Source organism: Delphinapterus leucas, chromosome 9 (genome assembly GCF_059928025.1).
Source record: "Delphinapterus leucas isolate spDelLeu-1000000601 "Yukka" chromosome 9, BTC_Dleu_Yukka2, whole genome shotgun sequence".
NCBI lineage: Eukaryota > Metazoa > Chordata > Mammalia > Artiodactyla > Monodontidae > Delphinapterus > Delphinapterus leucas.
The window spans coordinates 11,556,465-11,583,393 of NC_143137.1; the positions used below are offsets into that span (position 1 = coordinate 11,556,465).

Below are 26,929 nucleotides of genomic sequence, written 5' to 3' on the forward strand. Positions count from 1 at the left end.
GAAAGTCCTGGCCTCTGTCATTCTTCCAGCACATTAATGTTTGCTGTTTGCTCAGTACCTTACAGTTAGCAAAGCACTTTCTCCTCTTTTGACCGTCACACCCTCCCTATGAGGTGGGCGTGATGATTAACCCCATTTTGTAGCTAGGGAAACAGAGACACACACATGCTAAAAGGGCTGGCCTACATCTTCTAACTCCGTATCCCAACATCTTTCCTGGAAATGGCCTCGGAGATCACCTAGGTCCAAGAAAACTAAGGTTCAGAGAGTGGAATTAACTCTACAAAACTGCACTGTTCGTTAAGGAGAGAGGCCAAAATTGAAGGCGTGCCCCCTCCTACAACAAAGGGAATGAGGAATTGTCCAGTTGGGCTCATCCTGAATACAGGTGGCCCTTTCCTTCCCCTTCTGCAACACTTCCAGACCCGGCACAAAGAGACAGACGGAAAACAAGAGCCAGGCTCCTCTGGGCTCCACCTCTCCCTGCATGGGGCTGCCCCCGCCCTACCCCCTTGAGTCCCATGGGTCTTGTTACTGTAACGAAGCACAGCACCGAGCCCATGCATTACCTCACCACAGTCTGGCTTATTTCCTAGCACGATTGTCCAGAGCTTGCTCCATTTCCCCCCTCTGTTGGCTGTGCACCCTTAGCCCATTCCTCCCTGCTGAAATCACAAAGCTCTGTCCCGAGTGAGCCTGCAGGAGCCTCCCCCTCCTTCCCGAAGTCCTTTACTTTAGAAAGAGGCCCACGGGGCAGAGCCTGTGTATCCTACCGCCCCTCTGTATATACATTCTAAAAGCATGCGTGTGTGTTGGGCTGGGGGAGAGGGGGTTAGAGCGAGACATATATGATGGTGTGTCCATAGGGGAAAACATCCTGGGTGAATCACAAGAGACAATTGATGGTGTGTAACTTTGGGGACAGGAATTGGAGGGTGGGAGGAGGGAGGATTCTACTTTCCATTTTGTTTCTTTGCTGTTCAATGTGAATTTTCCAACCAATGTACTTGGATTACATTTATTTATTTATGCCAGTGAGGCTAGTCTGGGCCGGGAAACTATGAGCCATTTTCTTCTTATACTTATCTGTATATAAAAAAAGAAACACGAGAAGGATTAATTTTTGAAAATAAAATAAGCACCTAAGACACATCACCTCCCTTCCTCCAGGGTGACCAAAACACGCAACAATTTAAATGATAGAAAAACTATGAATAATTCACCCAAATGAGATGGAGCCAGAGAGGGGTGTAGGAAGGAGAGGCCCCAGGAGTGGAGCTGGCCGCCGTTCCTCAGTGGATGATCACTCCCCTTGGAGCCACTGTCACCCCTGATTTGCACCTCTGCTGGGGTCCTCTCCTACCTGTCATTTTAGCCATCTGTGTGCTTGCTTTACGCCCTGGCCCCCGACACTCCTCAGACAACAATTTGTTTAGGGCCAAGACTGTCGTACTCTTCTCTGAAGCTTTCAAAGCTTGCTGCACGCAGGGTAGAAACTGAAGAAACATGTATCGAGTATACTGGAAGCCAGTCCCCAACAGGTGGGAGGGCCGTGGGTCTACACCACTAGCTTCTCTACCACTCGCGCTCGGAAGCCCTCACCAGTTTCTCATGTTGCTTCGTAAAGGGCATGGTATCGTTCAAACTCCTTAACATGTTTACCGAGACCTTCCCTGCCCCGGCCCACACCTGTCTTTCTGCCTGGTTCCCAAGACAATCCTGAGCCCCAGCAGTCAAACTGGTCCCTTCACTCCCAGAGGCCCCTTGAGGCTCCCTGGCTTCAGGCCCTTGCTCGCGTGTTGCCCAATCTCTACCACCGAAACCCGGCTCACACAGTCTACTCCCGGGAGACTCAGTGTGCTCCCGGCTGGGCCTGCTTCCTCTGCCAACCAACCTCGCCTTGCATTATGGTCATCCAGGCCTCCCCGACGGGAACGTCAAGATGTGTCTCTTACCCGGCCTTCCCCTGTGTCTAATACAGTGCTGGGCCCTGAAGAAAGGGAGAGGGAGGAATACAAATTCGAGGTAGAATTAGGCGAAAGGCTGGATCGAGACAGGGTTGGGTTTGGGGTTAGAATTAGCACTGGGTGAGTCAATTCCCGATCCCACCCACTAGGCGGCGCCCGCAGTCTCATTCCGGTCAAGACGCCTCCGCTTTTTGAAGTTTATTACCTGTTTTACAAGTTTCCTTCCTGCCCTACTGTCCCTTTAAGAAGGTGATCCAGGTGAGGCCTGGACTCCGCCCCGGGCTCTGGCCCCGCCCCCCGCCCCTGTCCGGCCGGCCCTGCTCGCCCAGTCCTCGCACCCAGGCCCAGCCGTCCGGGCCTCGGTCCCAGGTCCCGGCCCCGTGCCATGGAGCGGCGCTGGCCCCTGGGGCTCGGGCTGCTGCTGCTTCTCTGCGCCCCGCTGCCCCCGGGGGCGCGCGCCATGGAAGGTACCGACCCCCGCCCCGCCCCTCCCCCTCCTCCTGGAGTCGGCATTCCTGAGGAGGCCCTCTCCAAGAGCCCCTCTCCAGCGCTCTTGTTTTGCCCGGCTGCCAGGCGATCGACTGGCCAGGCCAGTCTTTGGTCTTTAACCCCAAACAGCTGCTTTCCCTGGTCAGTCACCCCCGCCCCTGCTGGCCAGCAGTTTTCTCCTGGGGGTGGGGAGTGAGTTTCTGGCGGAAGCAGCGTCCAGACCTCCTACCCCAGCAATGGTGGGGACCCCTCATTCCCAGGCAGCCCCGGCCTCAGGCGCCCAACCCAGAGATCTGAACCCTCTGAAATCAGAAGTGGAAGTCGCTTTATGCCAACCTAGGCTGGGGGACAGAGGGACCTGCCGCTGGGGGATGGGTTAGGACTCGGGAGGCAGGGGCTCCGGAAAGCAGGGGTCAAGCCTTCCATGTGGACACTTGCAGGCTCTCTGACCCTACTACCCCCGCTTCCTGGACTCTCCGCTCTGTCTCTACCCCCAGTCCACACCCCCAATCAGGGGCAAGGCAGGCCCTTTGCCAGGGGGAGGGAGCCCCTGCACCCAGGACCCCCTTCCCAAGTCCCCTGTCCACACCCAGCCCACTCATGACCCCCAGAGGCTGAGCTCCTCTCTCGCCCATCCGCCCTTCCAGTTCTGCGGCTCATGGGTCCCCCAGGCTGCACCAGCCCCACTGACTGAGAGGCTGCCCGTCCTCTCTGGGGCTGCTCTTCCTAACGCTTCCTGCGTTGACTTTGGTCAAAGGTCCAGCGCTCCAACCCTTGCCCCACTCTGCTTTCCTCCCTTCACACTCGGGAGGAAGACAGACTAATCATCGTAGCCCTTCACCCCTCCTCCCTGGGCCGGTTTCCTCCCCTAAATCTCAGGAACTCATAGCTGTTAACGGGATGCTGAAGCCTTGGGGCTGGGGGGCCCAGGAAGAGGAATGTGGGTTGCACGTGTGCGGGGGGTCTTCTCCCCCAGAGATGACAGGCCCCCTTTCTCTCCACCTTCAGTCACTCTGATGGATACTAGCAAGGCACAGGGAGAGCTGGGCTGGCTGCTGGATCCCCCAGAGGATGGGGTAAGTGTCAGGGGAGGGAAGGACCTAGGGTGGCTCAAGGCTGAAGGCCAGTGTGAAATGGGGCGGTGAGGTGGGTGGAGGAATGTAGAAAAGAGCAGGAAAAACTGGAAGTGTCTCCTCTGGGAGGGGGAGGGGAGGGGAGGTGAATCAGAGCCTCCTGAATGTGTGGAGCCTTGTGGGGGTGGGTGTCAGGCTTCACCCCATGGGGACCGATTCAGAGCCTGGCTCCTCCTCTCCCTGCCCCAGCGAGGGAGGGCTGAATACTTGTGAGGACCTGGGGGAAGATGCGAGTGACGCCTCCTGGGAAGAGAATGGACCATCCCTGGGATGGTTGAGAGCTGAGACCCAAACATAGAAGAGAGTCCTCAATCTGAGGTCTGTCCCTCCCAATGGAGTTGCATAGACAGGTTTCAGGGGGTCTGGGAACCCCATAAAAGAGTATTCGAAGTTGTGTAGCTGTATGTGGACTTTTTTTTTTTTTTTCTGGAGAAGAGAACCAGAGTTTTCATCAAATTCTTCAAAGGGTCTTTGACTCTCCCAGAGTTAAAAGCTGCCCCATTAGAGGTCCCTCAGCCCTTGACACCTCCCCCGCCTTCCCCAGCCCAGGCACACCATGCATTTCAAGCCCCTTCCCTCATTGGATATTCCAAAGACCCAGTGAGCAGAGGTAGGATCTTGTGAGTCCCATAGAGCACCTTTCTGTCACTCAGCAGAGCTGGCCCTGGAAACACAGGAGCCTCCGCAGGTGCTGCAGCCTCCAGGACTCTGGCCTCAGGCCTCTTCCCTCTGGTCCTAGACCCTGTTCTCTGGGTGTTCCCTTTTCTCTTTCCTACTCCAGGAGGAATCCAGCCTGTATTTCTGGGATTGGGGTTACTTGCTTTCTTTCCCTCGGAGTCCTAGGGCCCTGGCTCCACTCGGCTCTCCCATGGAGTGGCCTGTAATTAGAATGAACAGGCTAAACCATAATGTATCCTACAGGAGGGGCTGCTCAGAAAATCCTGGATTAGGCCAGCTCTGATAGGCACCTCATCTCATAAAGCAGCTAATCACTCCACAGTGAGGGCTGCAGGTCCGTCTGCTGGCTCCCACAGGCCTCCCCTGCCACCCCGCCCAAATAGCTCTTCCCTAATTGGGCTGCAGTGGAAGCAAGGCCCCTTTTGCAGCTCAGGCTAAACAGCTTTGTACTAGGAAAGCAAGGAGACAGCAGCAGTCACATTCCCACTGTCTGCCTTGTTCCCCCTCTACCCCTCCCCATCTTTTCAAAACACACACACACACACACACACACATACACACACATTCAGATTCGCGCTCCCCAGGATGTATCTATGTAGCAGCCAGCAACCAGAGCGGTAAGTGAAAGGATCCTTGTTGCTGATCCTGGGCAGCTGCTTCTCCCCCATCTGTCACTGCTGGAACTGGGGGAGGCGAGTCATAGCTGGGAGTCATAGCTGGGAACATCTGCTGCCCCTGGTCCAGCTGCAGCCCTGGTGGTCTAGCTAATGAGCTGCGCATGAACCCCACACCACCTTTCCGCCTGACCTTCACCCCAAGCCTTCCACTCCGGCTTCCCCATCACAGCTTCTTCCTAAGAACAGGCTCTAGGTGTCTTCTATCACTGAAGCCTGGACACCCCTTGTCTGATCTTTGAACTCCCTAACGTAGTACAAAAATACATGCCTCACAGCAACATATACTTCTGCCCCTGCCCCCATGCCACCCCAGACTTTAGTTAAGGGTGCTTTTTCTCACCCTCCAAAGCTGCGAGTAGCAATGAAAACCCTTGGGAAAGTGAACTTTCTATGGGCCTCAGCCTCTTCTTTATAAAATAAGGGAGTTGCAACCAAAATATCAATGGAATATTTTATAGAATTTGAGAGCTTCTTAAGTTCATCTGGCAGAGAATATACTTAAGAATGTCTGAGAATTCTTTTGAAAAAAGAAGAATGAAATAGGAAACTTGTCCTACCAGATATCAGAACGTACCATACAGTACATCAATTATAATTAAAACATTTGGCATTGCACGAGAATATTCAGGTCAATGGAACAGAATAGAAAGTCCCCAAACAAACCCGCATATTAGAGGTTTTAGTATGTGATAACACTGGAATTGCAAATCAATGTGGAAAGTATAGACTAGTCAATAAACTGACAATTTGGTGTCCATAATTTTTTTTAAAAAAAAGGAAGAAGGTAAAGTTACATCTTCACACTCTACAGACAACAAAATTAATTCTAGGAAGATTAAAGTCTAAACCTAAAAACCAAACCTAAAAGAATGTTAGGAGAAATATAGAAGATCTTTATAAGTTTGGGATGGGAGAGCTTCCCAAGCAAAATACACAACACAAAAAGGAAAGAAGATAAATGGTATTATGTAAAAATTTTAAAAGTATGTCAACATCACAGACATCATTAGCAAAATTAAATGGCATGACGGAGAAAATATATGAAATATGCATTTCGAGCAAATGCAAAGTTATAAATACGTAACTGCATAAAAATACAAATAGACAATGAACAAAAGAGAAACGCACAACCTCCTCCTCAAAGAAAGGTACATTACAATGGCCAGAAGCTGTTCTGTCCATAAGATTGCCAAAAGTAAAAAGCTCATTAATATCCCCTGTTGATGAGCTTTTGAGAAAATGCGCCCTCCTGCATTGTGAAAGTGTAAATTGATAAAGCCTTTGTGGAGGACAGTCTGGCAGTATCTTCTTATAAAATTTGTACTATATTTACCCTTTGATACAGCAGGTCTATAGAAATCTTACAGGAATCTGTACATGTTTACTTAAAAAGTAAACAATCACTAGAAGTTACTTAAATGTCCAACAATAGATGAATGATTAAATAGATTATGGTACATCCATACAGTGGGATACTATTTTGTGGATTGCTAAAAAAAATTAGGTAGATCCATATACTCTTGTGGACATCTTTCAAAGGCTTTTTATTCATTATAAAAAAAAGAAGTAAGTTACAGAGTAACACTTGTATATTTTTTAAAATTATGTTAAAAGCACACGCACACGAAAAAAAACATTCAAATGTTTCTCTAGAGGCACTGAAAATGATCTGGAAAGTTTTACTCCAAGTTGTTAAGAATGGGTGGGTGGATGGGAGGACTTTCACTTCTTGTTATATGTAAGTTTTCATTCTTTGACTTTTTGTAATAAGCACATAGAGGCATAATGATTAAGAGCATAAACTCTGGAACTTAGAGTGTCTGGGTGCACCTCCCAGCTCCTCCTCTTAATAACTGGTGCCTTGGGCAACGTGTCCTTTAACCTCACTGTGACTCAGTTTCCTCATCGAAAGTGCTTAGAATAGTGACTGGCCCATGGTAAGCGCTACATTATTGCTGGCCGTTATTATTATTAAGATTAAATGTAAAAGAACTTAAGGATGGTCTGGATGGTATCTAGGGGTCCAACCAACTCTTTCCGTTGTTGATTTTTTTTAATTTTTATTTTATTTTATTTAAATTCTTTTTTGCGGTACGCGGGCCTCTCACTGTTGCGGCCTCTCCCGTAGCGGAGCACAGGCTCCGGACGCGCAGGCTCAGCGGCCATGGCTCACGGGCCCAGCCGCTCCGCGGCATGTGGGATCTTCTCGGACCGGGGCACGAACCCGCGTCCCCTGCAACGGCAGGCGGACCCTCAACCACTGCGCCACCAGGGAAGCCCCCGTTGTTACTTTTGATAGTGGCTGTAACTGGAAGGAATTTTGTAGAGAGTGAGATTCCCACCTACAGAAGAGTTTTATGCTTGTTCTCACCCTCCAAAGGTCAGAGGCCTTAATATTAAACATTGTCTCCTCGTCTCTGAACAAATAGGCAGAAAGTTTTTGTGCATGAGCTTTTGCTACAAAGATCTGCCTTTGGGGTACCTGACAGCTCTGCTGAGGGTAAAAATGGTGCTCATATTCTTGCAGTTGGAGGGGCTCATTGAAGGGTCCAGAGCTGGCCGGGGTCGTCAAGGGGGTGTTGTCTTGCCCATGCTATATCCGAAGAAATCTCCGACCCTAAACATTTAACCTACTATCCTGGGGCCGTGGGGTGGGGAGAGGGCAGGACAAGTAGCGTGAACCTGGGCATCTCTGACACCAGCTTCCTTGCCATCCATTCTAGAAATTGAGCATTTGGGGAACAGGTGATGATGGCTTGGAGGCTGACACTCGTTTTCCTCTCGCAGTGGAGCGAGGGGCAGCAGATACTGAACGGGACGCCACTGTACATGTACCAGGACTGCCCAGTGCAAGAAAGCAGAGACACTGACCACTGGCTTCGCTCCAGTTGGATCTACCGGGGGGAGGAGGCCTCGCGTGTCCACGTGGAGCTGCAGTTCACTGTGCGGGACTGCAAGAGTTTCCCCGGGGAAGCTGGGCCTCTGGGCTGCAAAGAGACCTTCAACCTCCTGTACATGGAGAGTGACCAGGATGTGGGCATTCAGCTCCGGCGGCCCCTGTTCCAGAAGGTACTTCTACCCCTCGGGGCCATTTCAGCCCTGACACTGATCCTTGCCCCACTCCCTTCCATGACCCCATTCCACTCAGAAAAAGAGAAGGTGGCAGAAACAGGAAGAGAGCGTAGGTGTGGAATAGTGGAAAGAATGTGGGACTAGAAACCAGAAGGTCTGGATTTGAGCACCTTTTCAGTTGCGTCCTGACATGGGGCGTGTCACTTAACCTCTCTGGGCTGTTTTTCCTTGTCTTAAAGGAGTGATAATAATATTTTATTATTAATAGTATGACTGTCAGCCTCATCTACTCGAGAGGCTTTTACAAGCATCCACTGAGATAAGAGCATGGCATGGTGGAGGCAGGGGAGAGGTATTTGGACTTTTCCGTCCATGCTCACTACATTCGTGTGTGACACACGCCCATGAGTATCCCTAGAGTTGTGTAGGAAGACAGTTCTCTGCAGGCTACTTTTTAATCCCTTCCCTCTCTTTCCTACTCAAGAAAACATACTGGAATGCAAAAGAGAAGGGAACATATTATTATAGGATGGACTCTCATTTTTTTCCAAAGAGCAGCTGTTGTAAAGTTTGTTATTAGTAATAAATTAATGATGACACACTTTATAACTGATCACCTCGTTGGCACTGAGGTGGGGAACACCTTTGAATAGTGGAAATTATCTGGGCTGTAGCATCCCACAGCTGGGCTCCAATCCCAGCCCCACCATGTAGTAGCTGTATCGTCTTGTTCGAGGTCTTCAACTTCTCTTAGCCTTAGTTTCTTTATCTGTCAAATGAGGAAGGTGATGCATCCCGCCTTGTAGGATTATTGCATGGACTCGACCGTGTAATGCACATACAAATGCTTGGCTCGGTAGCTCCCGTGTAATCAACCCTCTGTTTATGCCTGTGTAAACTGCAAAGTATTAAGCAAACAGTCGTTTCTGTTACGTGGGAATGAAGCACGACTTTGCCATTTTTCCCTCTTCCCCACCCTTCTTCCCAGGTAACCACAGTGGCTGCAGACCAGAGCTTCACCATTCGAGACCTTGCGTCTGGAGCCGTGAAATTGAACGTGGAGCGCTGCTCCTTGGGCCACCTGACCCGCCGAGGCCTCTACCTCGCTTTCCACAACCCGGGCGCCTGTGTGGCCCTGGTGTCTGTCCGGGTCTTCTACCAGCGCTGCCCTGAGACTGTGCACGGCTTGGCCCAATTCCCCAACACTCTCCCTGGACCAGGCGGGTTGGCCGAAGTGGCAGGGACCTGCTTGCCCCACGCCCACGTCACCCCTGGCCCCTCGGGTGCACCCCGCATGCACTGCAGCCCCGACGGCCAGTGGTTGGTGCCAGTGGGGCGGTGCCACTGTGAGCCTGGCTACGAGGAAGGCAGCAGCGGCGGTGTCGAGGGCTGCCTCGGTAAGGAGACTCCAAGAGGTGGTAAGAACCTGGAGGGACCACTCGGGGGAGGGTCTACCGGGTGTCAAGGGAAGAAAGGAAGCCGACGCTCCATCTCAGTTTTGTTTTTGTTTTTTGGGTTTTTTTTGCGGTACGCAGGCCTCTCAGTTTTGTGGCCTCTCCCGTTGCGGAGCACAGGCTCCGGACGCGCAGGCCCAGCGGCCATGGCTCACAGGCCCATCCGCTCCGCGGCACGTGGGAACCTCCTGGACCAGGGCACGAACCCGTGTCCCCTGCATCGGCAGGCGGACTCTCAACCACTGCGCCACCAGGGAAGCCCATCTCAGTGATTTTTAAACGGAGTGTCCCAAGGCCCTAGGGAGACACACGCGGGGGTGTTCCCAGCACAAGCGATTTGCAGGAGGGGTGTGATTCTCCCAGTGAAACACTGGACAACCTTGGCTCTGTGTCATTCTCTCTCCAGCCTGCCCGAAAGGCTCCTACAGGGCGGACGTGGACACACCCAGTTGTCTCAAGTGCCCTCAACACAGCACAGCCGAGTCTGAAGGGGCCACCGTGTGCACCTGCGAGAGCGGGCACTACCGCGTTCCTGGGGAGGGCCCCGCCGCAGCATGCACGCGTGAGTCCGGGGCCGGGGCCTGGCCGCCTGTGACAAGGTGCAGGACCTTGGCTTAACCCGTGTTGGGGTCCGAACTTTCCAGAGCCTATCAGATATCAGGGACCATCCAGGGTGCCGGCCACTTAAAGGCCCCAAACGCGCACCACTGCTCTCCCTGGAGGAACACAGAGATGCGGTTAAGCTACCTTTTCCCCACTAGGAATCGAATCTCCGGGCAAAGGCCGCGGAGGACTTGGAGAATCGGGGTTGGGAGAAGGCTAGGGGCCAGCAGCTCCGGTGAGGGCCGTGCTGCTTCCTACTGATGGCCTGTCTTCTCCCACAGGCCCCCCCTCAGTCCCCCGAAACCTGAGCTTCTCTGTTTCGGGGACTCAGCTCTCCCTGCGCTGGGAGCCCCCAGTAGACCTGGGGGGACGCGAGGATGTCAGATACGATGTGGGGTGTTCTCAGTGTCGGGAAGCAGCGCTGGACGGGGAGCCCTGCCAGCCCTGCGGGGGAAGCGTGCGCTTCTCCCCGGGGCCCAGCGGGCTCACTACGGCCGCCGTGTGCGTGGATGGCCTCGAGCCCGACGCCAACTACACCTTTAACGTTGAAGCCCAGAATGGAGTGTCGGAGCTGGGTGCCTCCAAGCCCGCCAGCGCCTCCCTCAGCATCAACATGGGGCATGCAGGTGAGGGGTCTGGGGGGCCAGCAGGGCCTGGAGGAGACCGGAGGGCATAGAACCCCAGGGACAAATTGACCAGCAGGAAGCAAGGAGAGGCTTCTTGAGTGATTTCCTCCCTCTGGACTCGCAGTGACCCTGTCAGGCTTGTCCCTGAGGCTGGTGAAGAAGGCGCCACGGCAGCTGGAGCTGACCTGGGCGGCGTCCCGGCCTCGCAGCCCCGGGGGGAACCTCAGCTACGAGCTGCACGTGTTGAACCAGGTGAGCTCACGGCGGAGCACCTCCAGCGTTCCTCTCCTGGGGCGCCGGATGGGAGAAAGCTGCCCGCAGTGAACCGTGTGGCTTTCTCAGGACAGAGCCCTCTGAAAAGCCCTACCCTGATCACTCCGCAGCCCACCCCTCACACGTGTTCCCAGGACTGCCCTTCTCCTCCACCAGGTCTGGTTTGGCACGGCCCAGGTAACACGAGTCCCCATCCACAGGATGAAGAACGGTACCAGATGGTTCTAGAGCCCCGGGTCTTGCTGACTGAACTGCAGCCAGACACCACGTACACCGTCAGAGTCCGGACGATGACCCCTCTGGGCCCTGGCCCCTTCTCCCCTGACCATGAGTTTCGGACCAGCCCACCAGGTGGGTGGGTTACTCTGTGTTCTGTCCTAAACACACATGTGACTGTCATCCCCCTGAGGTTTCTCAGACCCTGTTCCAGTCAGTGATCTTCCTTCCTCGTCCACGCACACACACACACACACACACGTGCACGCGCGCACACACATGCACACACACGCACGCAGGCACACACAGGCACGCAGGCACACACACATAGACGCTGCCTGGGCGGATGGCCCCATGCAGAGTCACACCACACCTCCTCCTCAGACACACATTCTGGTGCTGTATACCGCCAGCCAGCATCCTGTCCCATCTCCTAACCCCTCAGGTTAGTGTCCATTGACAGACCAAGCAAGCTGGTGCTCCCTGGGTGGGGCCCTTTCCGCGAGCTCTCTCACCCACGCTCACACCCATCTCCCTGGTTGGGGAATGCACACCCAAAGCCACCGAGAGACCGCCTCCCACACACACACACACAGACACACACACACACCGTGTGCCCTGCCAGCCTCCATCATCCCTGGGGGCTCTGAGCACCCCCAGACTTCTTCACCCCACGTGCCTATAGTTTCCAGCGTCGTGACTGGAGGAGAGATCGTGGCCATCATCTTTGGGCTGCTGCTGGGTGTAGCTCTGCTTCTCGGAACGCTTGTCTTCCGTTCCAGGTGCTGTTCCTGCCCCCCCACCCCCCCGCTTCCACCACCCTGGGTCCCTTTGCCCTGGCAGAAGCTGCTGCATGCAGCCCAGCAGCCCTCCCACCCCCTAGTACCAAAGTGTCCCCGCACCACCCGCTCCCCACCCCTTGCCGTTTGGGGGGAATCAGCTGCAGCACGTTTGGGCCCCGGAGGTGGTCCTGGGCCCCTGAAGAACCTGGTCCCCAACCCTCACAGGAAAGCTCAGCGGCGACGGCACCAGAGGCGGCAGAGGCAGCGTGACTGTGTCGCTGATGGGGACAGAGGTGAGCCAGGAGCACCTGTGTGTGCACACATGTGTGTGTTGGGAGGCGCCACTGGGACGGGACCAAGGGACCCACATTTGCTAGGACAACTCTGGGGGCACAGGTGGGCTCTCTCGTCCCCAGGGCTCTTGTGTTTTGCTACTTAATTAACTTTGGTTAATTAACTTCGTACTGACAGTCCCCCGGAGGCTCTGTGCAATCGCCCGTTCGTTGTCGGTGCCACTGCACCGGCACCCGGGCTCCAGGCAAGCCTTCCTCATCCTCCCTGGCTGGGTCTGTGCGCTGAGGCTGGCTGGGAGGGTGACTGCCCGCAGGCTCCCTGAAGCCCTCCCAGGCATGTGGGCTTCCTGCTGGTCACCTCATTAGGTGCCCCACAAAAGGGGGAGTCTAGGGGCCGTCCAAGTAACAGAGCGGGAGCGAGGCTTGTCTGGGAATGTGAACGAGCTGTGAGTGACCGGAGGGAGTGACCGGAGGGAGTGACCGGAGGGAGTACGGTGAGCAGCGGGGGGGAGGGAGGCGAGGAATTAGGGTCAACGAGCCATGGGACGATTGGGTAACTTGAGGCCGTGAACACGGCTTTCGGGTCTGTGTTCCGGGCCCCAGCTCTGGGCCCTGGATGGTGAGGACACACGAGCTTTGCATGTAGACAGCAGGAGGAATGGCTGCGCTATGCAGACGTCGTTGCTGAGGATAGAGACTGTCTTTCACTTCAGCCAGGACAGGACTCCTCGGGGAACAGAAGAATGAGCACCGGGGTCTGCCGGCCTCTCCCTCCCCCTCCCCCCAGTACTCCTGAGCCCTGGAGTTGGGCTGAGCCCTCTCTGTTCTCCCCGCAGAGGACAAGCTGTGGCTGAAGCCTTACGTGGACCTCCAGGCATATGAGGACCCTGCCCAGGGAGCCCTGGACTTCACCCAGGAGCTCAACCCGGCCTGGCTGGTTGTGGACACCGTCATAGGGGAAGGTGAGCCCTGTGGTCCCCTCTGCCTGTGGGGCAGCACACAGCGGCCAGCAGGCCCCTTCCTTCCGGCCCTTCCCAGTGGAGCCCAGCCGGCCTCTCCTCTGGCCCAAGAGCTCCCAGATGAGTTTCCTCCCTGCTCTACCCCGTGTCCTGCAACCACTGTGTTCATGTTTTAACCCCCTTATCAGGTGTCCTGGAGCAGCTCCCGCCTCCTGCACCATCTGCTTTTGTGGTTATGGAATTTCTGATAAAGAGCGTTAAACGCATCATCTTTGTCAGGAGGGGGGTCGCTGTGCCCAGGCTCAGGCTGTTCTCAGATGGTTCCCAAACATGGGAGGGATTCAGAGCCTCCCTAGCCCCACATTCCACCCCACCAGGGGCCCAGTGTCCTTGGGCTGCCCCGATCCCTTGGGTCACCAGGGAAAATGGATCTGAACAGAGAACAAAGCTCAGCAGTGTCTTTGCTGATTGTGTGGCCAAGTGACCGGAGGAGCTTGCGGAAGAGAGGCGGCAGTGGTCAGCCTCCCCGGTCACTTGTGTACTGGCCCTGACCAGCCTGCCCTTCATGAACAGAACCCAGCCCCACTGCATGACCCCCACTCACCCAGCACCTCCTGAGTATCAGAGCTCTGCTAACTGGGGAGACAGTGCCGAACAGTTTGCAAAGCTGCACTCCTGTTCCAGACTCCCGGCCCCTGGCCCTGGGAAGTACAGCCAAGCCCTTGTCTCAGGGAGGAAGGTACACCATGTTTCTGATCCTCTGGTCCAGAGAAGAAAAGGGAACTGGAGGACTGGAGATATCGCTGCCTGTCCCCCTGGGGAGCCTGACAATGCATCTGGCCATGACCCTGTTTTCTTTCCACCCAGGAGAGTTTGGGGAAGTATATCGAGGGTCCCTGAGAATCCCCAGCCAGGGTGCCAAGACTGTGGCCGTTAAGACCTTGAAAGACACATCTCCCGATGGCCAGTGGTGGAACTTCCTTCGAGAGGCAACTATCATGGGCCAGTTCAACCACCCGCACATTCTGCACCTGGAAGGCGTTGTCACAAAGAGTACGACGAGGGGTGGTGTCCAAGAGCGTGCGGGGAGGGAGTGGTAGAGGAGGGGTGAGGCCGCCGGAAGTGGAGGGAGATGTGCTGTCAGAGGCAGGAAGTGTGGTTCTGGGTGGAGACGGGGTGGAGGCTGCCGTGTGATGTGTGCTTTGTGTCTCAGGAAAGCCCATCATGATCATCACGGAGTTTATGCAGAATGGAGCCCTGGATGCCTTCCTGAGGGTAAGGAGGGCGGAGGACCAGCTTGGAAGGGGGATGAGCCACGGAGCCCTGGGCATTGGCTCTGGGTCCAGAAAGAGGAGACCCAGCCTATCCCCTAACTTGCCCACTCCCTGCTGCAGGAACGGGAGGACCAGCTGGTCCCTGGGCAGCTGGTGGCCATGCTGCAGGGCATAGCATCTGGCATGAACTACCTCAGTGACCACAGTTATGTCCACCGGGACCTGGCCGCCAGGAACATCTTGGTGAGTCAGGACCTGTGCTGCAAGGTGTCTGACTTTGGCCTGACCCGCCTCCTGGACAACTTTGATGGCACCTATGAAACCCAGGTTAGAGCCTTGTACTTATCACATACACACTCAGACACACACACACACTTACATGCCGTGCATACAGTCAGTATGTACACAGTACACGATGCATGCTCATGTGGACACAATAACTTCCCATGCACTTCTGTGCCCTGAAACACATCAGCCTTCTGCCCCACGTGCCCTATTAGGGAGGAAAGATCCCCATCCGTTGGACAGCCCCCGAAGCCATTGCCCACCGGATCTTCACCACGGCCAGCGACGTGTGGAGCTTTGGGATCGTGATGTGGGAGGTGCTCAGCTTTGGGGACAAGCCCTATGGGGAGATGAGCAATCAGGAGGTGAGCCCAGGTGTTTCTCACACATCTCATCCCCTCCCCAAATCCTCCACAGCCCTTTCCTGCCAATGGCCTCATTTCTTCTTTCTGACCCACAGTTTGTCTGCATTCCTATCCACTCTTGTCCCCTTCACCTCATGCCCTGTTGTCTTGACTATGGCCATCCTGGTCAGGGGGTCTAGAGGCTCCACTACAATGATCTCGTGTGAACAGAGCTTCCTCGTGGCCTGCCGGGTTAGCTTCTTACCCTCTTCCTCGCTGCAGGTAATGAAGAGCATTGAGGATGGGTACCGGCTACCCCCGCCCGTGGACTGCCCTGCCCGCCTCTATGAACTCATGAAGAACTGCTGGGCCCATGACTGTGCCCATCGGCCCCCCTTCCACCAGCTGAAGGCACAGCTGGAGCATCTGCATGCCAACCCCCACTCCCTGCGATCCATTGCCAACTTTGATCCCAGGTAACCACCCTGGGGAGGGCAGATCTAGGAGAACGGGAATGGACATTTGGCCACATCCACCAAGCGCTGGGCCTGTGAAGCTCCCAACAGAGTCAGGCATAGGAGGCAGCCAAAAATCTGCACCTTTGGGAAGACAGCGCTCTGATGGAGGAGATGCGGTGTCTCGCCCTCGATAGCTCTGGTTGGATGGAAGAGGGGAAGCAAACACGCTAAGATGCAAAGTACATACAAGCAGCTGCCAGCCTGATACCCGCTCCAGTGAGCTTGGTCACTTAGAATGGGGCAGGGAAGACAGAGAAACCGACAAGAGGTAGACGGGGGATGCGTGTCGTGACTGAGAGGGGCAACCTTGTGGGATCTGGGAAGGCGCCCGGATCCTGTAGCCAGCAAGGGTTGGGGAACTGAGGGCATGCCAATTGCAAATAGCGCAGGGTGCAGAGAAGTTTGGACTTTATCCTGAGCCTAGAGAACTACTGACCAAGTTTTTAAAACTGTCTGTCCATGGGAGGGACATGATCATTGCGTTTTACCAAAAACACTGCCAGAATATGGAGAATCAACTGTTTGCGGGGGGGTAAGATGGGAGAGACGGGCAAGGCTTCAAATGCTTTATCGGGTAAAGCAGCCCTGGCGTGCTGGCCTCTGTATCAAACCACCATATATAACCTTGTTTCTGGGAGAAAATGTGCTCCGAGTTCCAACTTTTGGAACTATCTTTTGGAGCACAGCTCCCTTATACACTGGAGACCGCATGTGCTAATCTTTCTGGAATGCTGGATATTTTCCCCCAGCAGATTTACTTTACTAATGGTTTCTGGCTCTGGCTGGCTTTAGGACAGGAACACTCATTGTATTGTGGGTGTCAGAGTGCAAGAATAACAGCCAGGGTTGGAGGTGGCGAGCAGGGGCCTGCTCCCAGAACTCGGGGGGCCACCCTGAAAAAAGCCGAGACCACACTGGCCTTCCAGGGCCTCTGCTCACCTCGTCTCCCTGCTTCCTCTCAGCTGGGATAGTTGATACTTCATGTCTTTACTGGCCCCCATCGGTTGCCCAAAGCTGGCCACTGCAGTGCACGTGGGCTGGTGGTACCTTCCGTTTGGACCTGCAAGGCTGCTGCTTGCCCCAGGTCTGTCAGCGCAGCGGGACTGTCAGCCTGCCCATTGCTGTTGCCAGGAAACCGGCCAGGAAGTGGGTTCACTGACAATGGCCGGGCTAATCCACAAAGTCTAGATAATCTCTGTGCTCAGACAGCCAACTTGAATGCTGCCTGCAGATGCACAGAGGCAGAGCGCCGGTTTCAGGAAAGCCCTGCATCCCCCTGCATGGGACTGAGGCAGCCCATGTCCCACAGGGTGACCCTTCGCTTGCCCAGCTTGAGTGGCTCAGATGGGATCCCCTACCGGAGCGTGGCTGAATGGCTGGAGTCCATCCGAATGAAACGCTACATCCTACACTTCCACTCCGCCGGGCTGGACACCATGGAGTGTGTGCTGGATCTGACGGCCGAGTGAGGACCCTGGGGGCCCGGGCGGGGGACGCCTGCTGGGGTTTGAGGCCCAAGACTCACCGATTCCCTCTCCTTGCCCACAGGGACCTGGCGCAGATGGGGATCACCCAGCCGGCACACCAGAAGCGCATTCTCTGCAGTATTCAGGGGTTCAAGGACTGAGCCTTCCCCTCACCCACCCTGTCCTCAGGGAGCACGGATGGGACCACGGTCCCTCGACCTGTAGGACTTTGGTGCCGCTGCTGTCCACCCTTCCCTGAGGAACTGCCTCTGGAGCCAGGAAGCCTATTGTTTTAAAAAGGCGGTGGGGGGGGGGGGGCGGGTAGAAGTAAAAAGATAATTGTGGGAGCTGGGGGAGGGTTTAATATATATTATATACATATACATATATATTTTTGTAAATAAACAGAAGCTGAATTTTCAACTTTACCCCAGGGTTTTTATCCCTCTCTGTCCTCCATCTCACCCTCAAGGGCTGTAGGCACAAGAGTCAACTGCTAAGAATTCTGGAAAACACCTTTTATTTGTAGCTGTAGCCACAACCTGGCAGGACAGGGGTGGGTGGGAACGTCCAGGCTGGTGAGCCCAGCCCAGCCTCCCAGCAGGTCAGGGCGTTTCCTGGCCCTCAGCAAGCAGAATAAGAGGCTGCTCAAGGGCCAGCTGAGGGCATCGGTGCAGCAGTGAAAGCAGCAGCGCTCAGTCTGGTGCCCCCTCAGGTGGGGTACCTAGACGATGGTGGGTGGTCCCTGCAGGATCGGGGAGGACTGGACCCCAGGGCTGGGACTCTGCAGCCCTAGGCCGTGTTGGGTGGGGCCCTGGATCAGGGCACAAGGGATACTGGGGTGGGGTCCGGCATGGAGGGAGGGGCTCGACATCAAAAATTAGCTGTGGGGAGGGTGAAGGGGGGAGGTGCTCTCATTGTGGGTGGTCTGCTAATGGGGAATGGATTTGCAGTCAAGAAGGAAGCCAGTCCTCACTCAGGTCTGGGCTCTGGTGGTGTGGCATTTCCGGCAGAGCACGTGGCCATCCAAGGGGAAGCAGCCATTGTCGTCCGCCTCGATGGACAGTGGCTTCCCACAGTCCTGGGAGAAGGAAAAAGAGTGCACTGGCGGGGAGGCCCCCTAAGCACCCCACCTCCCCTCTTTAAATTAGGAAGGCCGGATGCTTCATGGCTCAGCCATGCTCTCGTTGTCTGTGTCCCCCAAATCACAGCCGCCTCCACTCCTATCCCCGCCTCCATCACCACACTTTCACTGTTGTCCCCTAGGACTCTCCCCAGGAGGACGGGCAGTGGGTAGAGCCGCTTCCGAGGCGCCCACCCCAATAAAGGATGTGCGGCCTCTCCCACCTGTCTCACCTCTATTCTGACTCTCCTTTAACCTCACTGAGACCCCCAGCCCTACCAAAACAAAACAACACGCTCCCCTCCCATCGGTCGGTCCCCTTTCTTGGTTTATCGGCAACTCAGTGACCTCACAGAGGACCCACACCCTGCTGTCCTGCAGTGACAGGGAAGCATCTCTGCTGGGCGGGCGTGGATGCCGTCTCTGTCCACCCTCAAAATTGCAGCACTGATTTACTCCAGGGCCCAGCGCTGTCCATCGCTCAGTTGGTGAGCAGCGTCCCACCACCTCCCATCCCCAGGGGGCCGGAGTGATGGCCGACCTCACACTTGTAGCACTTCATATGGAAGTTCTTGTCCAGAGCGACCACACGCACGGTCTCCTCTCGGCCAGGCTCGGGCATGATGGGCTCTGTGCAGACGGAGCACCTGGGGGCATACTGCCTGCGGGGCAGAGAGCCGGGTACGAGTCAGAATGGGGGCGAGGGGCACCGGCGCTGCCCCCAAGAGTGCAGGGAAATGAGATAGCAGACTGGTCCTTACCCCCCGCCACACCCATCCTGCAGCTCCTGCAGAAAGCACCCCCAGAGGATCCCATACCTGGGACCCCACACCTGGAACCCTGCCCCTCGCCTACCCCGCACCACGTGGCTGCCTCTGCCCAACTGCTGAGGGGCACAGAGGGGTGTGACATGCTGGCCACCCAATGTGGAGCCCTGAAACGTACACCTCCCACACACTCAGAGGTGGGAATCCGAGTCTGCAGCGTCCCTGCTCCCGCCCTTTAGCTACATCACGGGATTCTGCCAGTGGCCTGAGCAAGTCGCCACCTTGTAAACACCGTTTCTGAGGGGAAACCCGAGTTCCAAACAGCTGATCTCCAAAGGGACTTTTAGAATCCAGCCCAGCCCGTGTGTGAGGTGATGTCACTGCAGCACAAGTGCTGCATGCAAGACCACACCCAACATAAAGAGAGCCACGGGCCAGGGGAGGGGGACGAGCCAGCAGCAAGACTCGCTATCCAGGCCAAAGGCCGCCGGACAGCTCAGTCCAAAAGAACTGGTATCTGCTGTCTACAGACAGGATGCGGGGACAGGAAGCAAGTCCAGGGGTTTGGAGCCGTCTTGGGGTCAGGGGGCAGCCTGGCTCCCAGAAATATGGGGGCTGGCGCCCAGAGAAGAGCCTGGCGGGGGGTGGAGGATCCTCACCTGTGGTAGTCGGGGACGCAGTGGGGCCGGTTGGCCGGGTCCACGATGAAGGCGGTGCCCTCGAGGGGGCAGGCGCAGACCACACAGGTGAAGCACTGCGGGTGGTAGGCCTTGCCTGTGGCCCTCAGCATGCGGTCAGTGATGGGCTGCCCACAGGCGTTGCACTTCTCCAGGGTGTCCTGAGGAGGCAGCAGCAGGAGGCTGGCAGGGAGCTGGCACCCACGGGCTGGCTGCCAGGGCACGTCTGCCCCATGCTCGCCCCCCCCCACCCCCCCACCCCCCCCACCCCCCCACCCCCCCTCACCCCCCGGCCTGAGCCCCGGGTGTCCCCAGCCCGACCCTGACTCACAGTATAGCAGCCCTCACAGTACGGCGCCCCCTCCAGGCTGTAGAACTGCTGTCCCTGCAGCCGCTGCTCACACTGATGGCAGGTGAAGCAGGCGACGTGGAACAGCTGCCCCAGAGCGCGCACCGCGGGTTGAGCACGTGCCAGGGGCTGGTGACACCGGCCACAGGACTCTGGGAAAGCCGCAAAGACGGAAGTGAATGGGACGAAGGGCATGAAGCTTGCAGGGGCTGAGCTGGCCTGGGTAGGGAGTGGAACCACAGACAGCGGAAAGCACGGGAACGGAGGAGATGTCCCTGCGGGCGGGCGGGGGCTCACCGCTGGCGGCCACGTTCTGCCTTTGAGGATGCTCCATGTCCTGTATCAGCTGCTGTGTCAGCTGCTCCAGCTCCTCTACCTCTTTCAGAGTCAAGGCTCCTGGGGCCCCAGAGGAGCGCACCTGCAACCCCAACACTTTCCTCACACTCTCTGAAGGGTCACGCCCTCCAAGGACCCGCCCCAGCGGCCTCACCCACTTCCTTCCAAAAAGGACCAGCTCCCCTCCCGTTTCCCAGATACTCAAGTTGGCTGGACCCAAAAGGCTGCTCGTCCTCCCTCCCCAAGGCCCAGCACCACACAAGGAAGGGGAAGAGGACGACACTTCCACCCGCTTTGCCCGGAGCCCCTGGGCAGTCACAGGCAGGCCAGAAGGACGGAGCGGACGCAGGCCACGCACACAGCAGCGCGGGTCACCGAAGCACTGAACACACCAGGCCACGCGCCAGCTCCACAGAGCATGCTGGGACATGGCCCCCGTGAAGAGACCGGCACGCGATGGCGTGTGCACCCACACGCGCGCACACACCTACCCGTCCCGCCGGCTGCCGAGCAGCCCCTGTCAGCGTGAGGATACAACACAGGCGGGAGTCAGGTTAAACCCCAGGGCTGTCTGCAGGAGCCCAGCCCGCAGCTCCCAGGAAGAGGTCCTGGGGTCCCTCCTTAGAGGGGGTTCCTGGACCACCTGACCCCGGTCCCTCCCCAGTAGGCCTCAGAGAAGGGCCACTCTCTAGGCCAGTCTAGCCCTCCTGTTAGGGGATCCTGAGACAGCTGGAGACTGGGGGTGGGGGTGAGGTTAGGGGGGCAGTGCCAGAAACCCTGAGATCTCCCGGGAGGAGGCGCTGCAGGGGCTGTCTGGCCTGTAGCAGCATTTCCAGGACATGGTCCCACGGGAATGCTGGGTGGGTCTCCATTACTAAGTCCACCCGGGACCGAGGCCCCCGATACTGAATGCTCTACCTGCCCATGCCTTCACTCCCCTAACACCCGGAACTCAAAGCCTCCCAGCTCCCTCCTCCCGTGGCCACCTTCCCCTCAGCCCTGGCTCTACCACCCTCACACCTGTCTGCATGGAGAGTTGCATCCGCCCGGGGAAGCACAGATCCATTGATGCTCCAGCTCTCAGCCATTTTCCCCACGGACTCCTGCTACCTCCTGCCTGTAGCTGACTGTGTAAGTCCCCTGAAAGCCCCCTCTTCTATGTAAGCTTCACCTTTTCCTCTCCCAGTCATCCCTTCTCGGGGACAGACAAAGAGGACACAGCCAGCCCTTTCTCTCTGGTGCCACTTAAATGCCTCTTCCATTCTTTGGAAGTATGAACTATTTAAACATCAGCCCTCCTTGGGTACCCACGCTCCCCCCCGACACACCAATCCAGCCACTGTTTTCCCTCTCTGCCTGCGAGCACCGATGTCCCAGCTTCAACATGCATGGCACTCAGACCTCTGCAACTCCAACAGCTCCAAACGTCCCTCCAGCTCAGGCACCTTCCACCATGGGACACCCTGGACCTGAGATTTATTGGTCTCTGCCTCCAAGACCCTGGGCGTGACCTCCCAACCATCACCTCCTCCCCCTTTTCCCATCCACATCTACTAAACGAACCTGCTCAGAAAGGCTTTGGTTCCTCTGACTCGCAACCCTCTCCACGCGCCTTCTGCATCCAGCCATTCTGGCTTGCCTCCCCTGAAGCCCAGCCCCTCGACCATCGACTCCTACAAGGCTCTCATGGCCACTCTTGCCACCTTCAGCCACCATCGCTTATCTGATCCAATCTCAACCCTGGGTCACGCCACCACCCGCTTCCTGCTTCTGCCTCCCAACTGCGGAAAGTAGGTGGAGAGATCCCTGAATGCTGCAGAGGGAGTTCACCAAACACGGCAGCGCCCTCCAGCCCTCCAGCCTCAGCTCGGCTGCCTGGTATTTGGCTCCTGTGGGTTCCCAGTCGCCTTCCCCATGGCAGCTGTTCCAAACCCTTGCATCTCCTCCAGCCCCCAACTGCGTCGTCGTGCCCTGGCTCTCACGGATGACTTCACCTCCTACGTGAGCGAGGAGCTGGGAGCTGGCCGGCTCGAGCTCCCTCTCGCTCCTCTCTGCCCAAGACTGAGGCCACACCGTCCAGGGTCTCTGGGCTGGGAAAGCCCTGGGGGCGGGGCAGTCACCAGCAGTGCTCTGCTCCCCGCTCTCAGGCAGAAGAACCCCTCTTCCACGGGCTTCTCCCCCCTGGTTCCCACCCATACCTGAGCCCTCCTCCCCTACTGTCAGCCCTACACACACATACATACACACACACACACGCGCGCGCGCCTTCCTCTCCCTGCCAACCTCTGAGAACAGGCCTCTCTGGCAACTGCATTTTCTCACCATCCACTCCCTGCTCAACTCTGTCCCCACCACAGGACATGGCTTCCGAATCATCCAGTCTCCGGCCTTCATCATCCTCTTCTCTGAGATGCCACCCCGACCTGTGACTCTCCTCCTCCTGCCGTTCTTCCCCCTGGTCCAAGGTTCTTCCCAGGGACCCGGCCCCTCCTGTGTAAGTGTCCCCGGGCCTTCAGTATCACCACACACAACCAACGCACATATGCGCACCTCAAGCCCAGGCCCTCTCCTGCCACCCCATCCCCCATTGCTAACTGAATGACAGTTCCAGCTGAAAGAAGGTCCTCCTGGAACCTGTTGCTCAACATGCTGACAGCTGGACCCACCTCTTCCGGTCCACACCATTTCCCCTTCTGGACTTCTCTATTTTGTCAGCAACACTGTCATTCCCCAACACACCAGGGCTTTTTTTTTTTTTAACCCCTCCCCCTCCTCTCGCAACTGTGTCAGTTACTGAGCCTGGAGGCTCTTCCTCTGTAAAAGCTCTCCTCTCCGGGCCTTATTTTTCATTTCCACTAATGTTACTGCCGCCCAGGAGTGAATCCCCACACGTCGCTGACCTCCTGCGTCTAGGCCACACCTCTGCTGGAAAAACTTTTCCAAAAGCACGGCTGTCACCAGACCTCCCCACCCAGACACACACCACCTCAAAAATCATTACTGCCTCTCCAGGACCCACTGGCTCCCTGGGTGTGCTATTTCATCTCCTTCCCACTAAGCGCCCTCCCACCTCTCTAAGCACGGCTCTGTAATTTCCCCACAGGGACCTTCCACTTGCTATCCTCCAGACACCCCTGGTGTATCTGTGCCCTTGAGTTTTGTTCATGCTGTTCCCACCCGAATGCCTGTCCCTCTCCTCTCTGGATTCTTAAGTCCCACCAGCCTTCAAGGCACAGTAGCACCATGATGCCTTTTCCTAACTTCCCAGCCTCAACATTGGCTCCCTGTTTGGAGTTCCTGTAACACAGGATTCTGCAAAACTCATTGGCACTTGGCATCTCTTCCTACCCTGTGCCTGTACACACACAGACATCCATGCGGTCAGTTAACTCCGTGGCTGGTTGGACTAGATAGATGACTGGCAGGGTCCCTTCAACCCAGAAGAGCAGCCTCCTGAGCTGGAAGGCAGGAGTGATAGCTGTTCTGCGCTGGGCGTCCGTGTGCTGGATACAGACCCACAGCACTTTCCACACTTCAGCTCACTTAATCTTCCCAACCACCGTTAAGGATGGATAGTGAACTGAGGCTCAAAGTTCACCTAACTTGCCTGGGGTCTTGGGAGCCACAATTCTATCCCAGGTCCACTGACGCCCTCGGGCTCAACCTCTTTGCGATCTCTTCCCTCCCGAGTACAGAGCACAGTGCCTGGCACTGAGCAGAAGCTGGCTGGCTCAGCCAGTGTTTACCAGTGACTCTTATCACCAGATGGGCCCTCAGGCAGTGAAAGCACTCAGAGGAGCAGAGATTAACTCAAGACTCCAAGAAGGGGGAAGATCTGAAGTTGGACTGGTGATGATCTCATCCCTCCTCTTCAACTTTCTGGGACAGGGCGCAAGGGAAGGTCGACCAAATCCTCCTCCTAACTCAGAGCCTGTGTGCTCCCCCTGACTCCCAGTCGGGCCCCACCCAGCCCCAGACCCTGCCAGGCTCTCCTCCAGAAGCGCTTCCTCTTGCCACTGTCCCACCATTCCAACCGCAGAGGCTGAAAACTCCTATCCCACCACCCCACACCCACCCCACTTTCCGGGACCACCTTCCTCCTCATTCTCGGGCTCCTGACTTAGCCCTGCCCCCAGCCCCCTGGTGTCAGCCTGGTCTTCCCACCCTCCCTCACCTGGTTTTGGTTTTGAGCCGGCGGGGGCACTGCGTGCTGCTTCTCCTGCACTTGGGGCTTCTCCTTCTGCTGAGCATAGGTGAAGCTGGGGGGCTGAGGGGAGCCTGTGCCAGTGGAAGAGGGAGCTTCAGGGGGCCCCAACTTCTGAGTGGGCTGTGACCCGGGTCCACCTGGAGCTCCAGCGCTGAACTTGGAAGCCACAGGAGTAAACTTGGGAGTCACTGGAGAAAACTTAGGGGTTGGAGATGGGGCAGGGGGACCTCGGGGCTGGGTGTTAGCCAAAGGCACAGGCTGCGGCTGGGGCTGGACATGCAGCTGGACCTGAGGCTGGGCCTGGGCCTGGGCCTGGGCCTGGGGCTGGGACTGCACGTGAAAATGTGTCTGGCTCTGAGGCTGAGCCTGCGACAGAGGCTGGGAGCTAGCAGGGGACTTCCAGGGAGGCAGGGGTGCTGTGCCCCCAGTTGCAGGCTTAGAACTGGACTTGGAAACAAATGGAGTGGTGACCGGTGGGAGTACATATCCAGATGACACCTGCAAGGGAAGGCAGAGGGGAGAGAGAAGTGCCTTAGAGAGGCTACTGCCCTCCGTAACTCCATCCCCATGCCCTTCCTCCCTGCCCTGCCTTTCCTACTCTCCTGCCCCTTACCCGGGCTTTGAAGGGATCATTCTTGGTCATGTCATCCAGCAACGAAGACAGAGAGTCGATCTCCAGATCAATACTGCTCACCTTCTCCCTGGGCTAGAGGGTCAGGGGTCAGAGCACCCATCCCAGTTCTCCACTGCCACCCCACCCCCCATGAGGGCAGAGATGCGGGGAGGTCAGCGGAGAGGACCCTCCTCTCCTTTCCTTGGGGTGTCCACTGTAGCTGCCTCTCCCAGGCCTCCATACCTGTGGTGGGAGCTGTATGGGGGCCTCAGGCCCTCCCTCCTCCACTAGCGGAGGCGGTGGGGAAGGGAAGATCTCCTCCTCCAAAGGCGCAGGGGGAAACGGTTCCTCGATCGGGGGAGGGGGAGGGGGGAAGGCACCTCCCAGAGCGCCCTCGGCGTCGTCGGCCTCCCCAAGCACAGGAGGAGGCGGTAAGGGAAAGTCTGGTGTTGGAAGGAGAGAGAGGGCAGTCAGCAGGGACCCCTCTACGCTTCCTTCAAGTTCCCTTCCTTGAAGCAGCAGCTCTAACCCCTAACCCAATAACTCTCTCGAGGGTCCTGGAGCGTACGGGAAGTTAACGGGGTGGGGGGCTGGGCGCAGGACGCCCTGGGAGCACTGGGTCAGGAAAGGCCGGGGCTCTGCCGAGGAGTGGTACATCTCCCATTACACTTCGGAAAACGGACCCCGAGGGGAAGATTCGTGCCCCACATTCCCGCCTCCCACCCCCAGGCGGGGGACCTGGAACAGTCCCAGGAGCCCTGGCCCCCAGCCATGAGCTCCACGATGAGGTAAGAACATCTGCTCGGGACTCGGTGGCTGCGCCCAGCCTCCTCCGCTGCGACCTCTCCAGACATCCCCAAATTCCCGAAACCACTCCCCCCAGGCCGGCGCCCGCCGAGGTCCAGCCCCCAAGCTCGGCCACATACCTTCCGGGGGCGGCGGGGGAATCTCGCCCACGCGGCCCATCTGTGCGCGTTGGGCCCCAGCGGCCGAGGAAGGCTCGCCGTCCCCGGGCCGGAAAGGATTCACTTTGGGCTTTGGGGCCACCACCGGGCCGAACTTCTTCTGCGGGGCGTAAAAAACTGGAGCCGAGACGGAGATCGCGCGAGGCGGGCGGGGGGCCGCCATGGCCAGGCCGTGCTGCGGGGGGTGGGTGGCCGGGTTACGCAGCGCCGAGCCGGGCAGAGGACCCCCTCGCCGGCCCGGCTCCCCTCTGCGCCCCCGTCTCCCGACCCCGTGGGCGGCCGCGGAGCGGCTCCCCGCGCCTCACCGCGGGTCGGAGCGTGCGCGCCGCGTCTCGGGTAGCCGCCTCGCAGCCGGGTCCGCGGACTCTGCGTCCCGGTCCCGAGCCGCCTCCAGCCCGGCGGGGAGGGACGCGGGAAGAGGGAGGGAGGGAGAGGGCGGGGAGAGAGCGGCGCCGAGACCATACAAGGAGCGGCCCGGGGAGGGGGCGGGGAGAGGCGGGGAGGGCGGACGGGGCAGGAAACTCCCCCAGGAAGGGGCCCTGATCCTGCCCCGGGGCCGGAGGCTTCAGCAAGGTCCTCCCGCCCCCGCCACCCCCCCACCGCCCCCGCCACCCCCCCCCGCCCCCGCCGCCCCGGCCGGGCACGGACCGCCCCTCCCCAAACACAGGCCTCTGATGTCATTTCCTGACTTGACCCCCTCCACACTCCCGCGGGTGCCCGAGATCTGACTCACCGTCCCCACTCCGGGCTACGCCGGCGGAGGTCGGGCGGGGGCCCCAGAGG

General features: G+C 57.4%; 2 protein-coding genes across 16 annotated transcripts; one reads left to right on the forward strand and one right to left on the reverse strand.

Moving 5' to 3' along the window:
* Positions 1-2,257: 2,257 nt before the first annotated feature.
* On the forward strand, positions 2,258-17,445 carry EPHA1 (EPH receptor A1). Of its 12 annotated transcripts, XM_022578949.3 has the most exons (18): positions 2,267-2,434; positions 3,465-3,532; positions 7,732-8,013; positions 9,005-9,413; positions 9,877-10,032; positions 10,355-10,699; positions 10,824-10,951; positions 11,173-11,323; positions 11,874-11,970; positions 12,196-12,263; positions 13,100-13,225; positions 14,090-14,275; positions 14,436-14,497; positions 14,617-14,823; positions 14,997-15,146; positions 15,408-15,601; positions 16,953-17,108; positions 17,192-17,443. In XM_022578949.3, exons 1-18 carry the CDS (start codon positions 2,353-2,355, stop codon positions 17,268-17,270), a joined length of 2,946 nt encoding a protein of 981 aa, XP_022434657.2. In that variant the 5' UTR covers positions 2,267-2,352; the 3' UTR covers positions 17,271-17,443. The 12 variants fall into 12 exon arrangements, with proteins under 12 accessions (XP_089773404.1, XP_089773398.1, XP_089773399.1 ...); XM_089917279.1 differs by lacking the exons at positions 16,953-17,108; positions 17,192-17,443 and adding an exon at positions 16,436-16,868 and having other exon boundaries at positions 2,263-2,434; positions 9,005-9,434; XM_089917280.1 differs by lacking the exons at positions 16,953-17,108; positions 17,192-17,443 and adding an exon at positions 16,436-16,868 and having other exon boundaries at positions 2,263-2,434.
* Positions 17,446-17,612: 167 nt separating this feature from the next.
* ZYX (zyxin) lies at positions 17,613-26,584 on the reverse strand. 4 transcript variants are annotated; one of them, XM_022578985.3, is made up of 10 exons: positions 26,452-26,583; positions 26,108-26,321; positions 25,425-25,624; positions 25,182-25,274; positions 24,536-25,066; positions 20,323-20,443; positions 20,008-20,177; positions 19,659-19,837; positions 18,774-18,894; positions 17,613-18,190 (listed from the first exon to the last, which is right to left on the reverse strand). In XM_022578985.3, exons 2-10 carry the CDS (start codon positions 26,307-26,309, stop codon positions 18,086-18,088), a joined length of 1,722 nt encoding a protein of 573 aa, XP_022434693.1. In that variant the 5' UTR covers positions 26,310-26,321; positions 26,452-26,583; the 3' UTR covers positions 17,613-18,085. The 4 variants fall into 4 exon arrangements, with proteins under 4 accessions (XP_022434693.1, XP_089773410.1, XP_089773409.1 ...); XM_089917284.1 differs by lacking the exon at positions 25,182-25,274 and having other exon boundaries at positions 26,452-26,584; XM_089917283.1 differs by lacking the exons at positions 20,323-20,443; positions 26,452-26,583 and having other exon boundaries at positions 19,659-19,859.
* Positions 26,585-26,929: the final 345 nt, after the last annotated feature.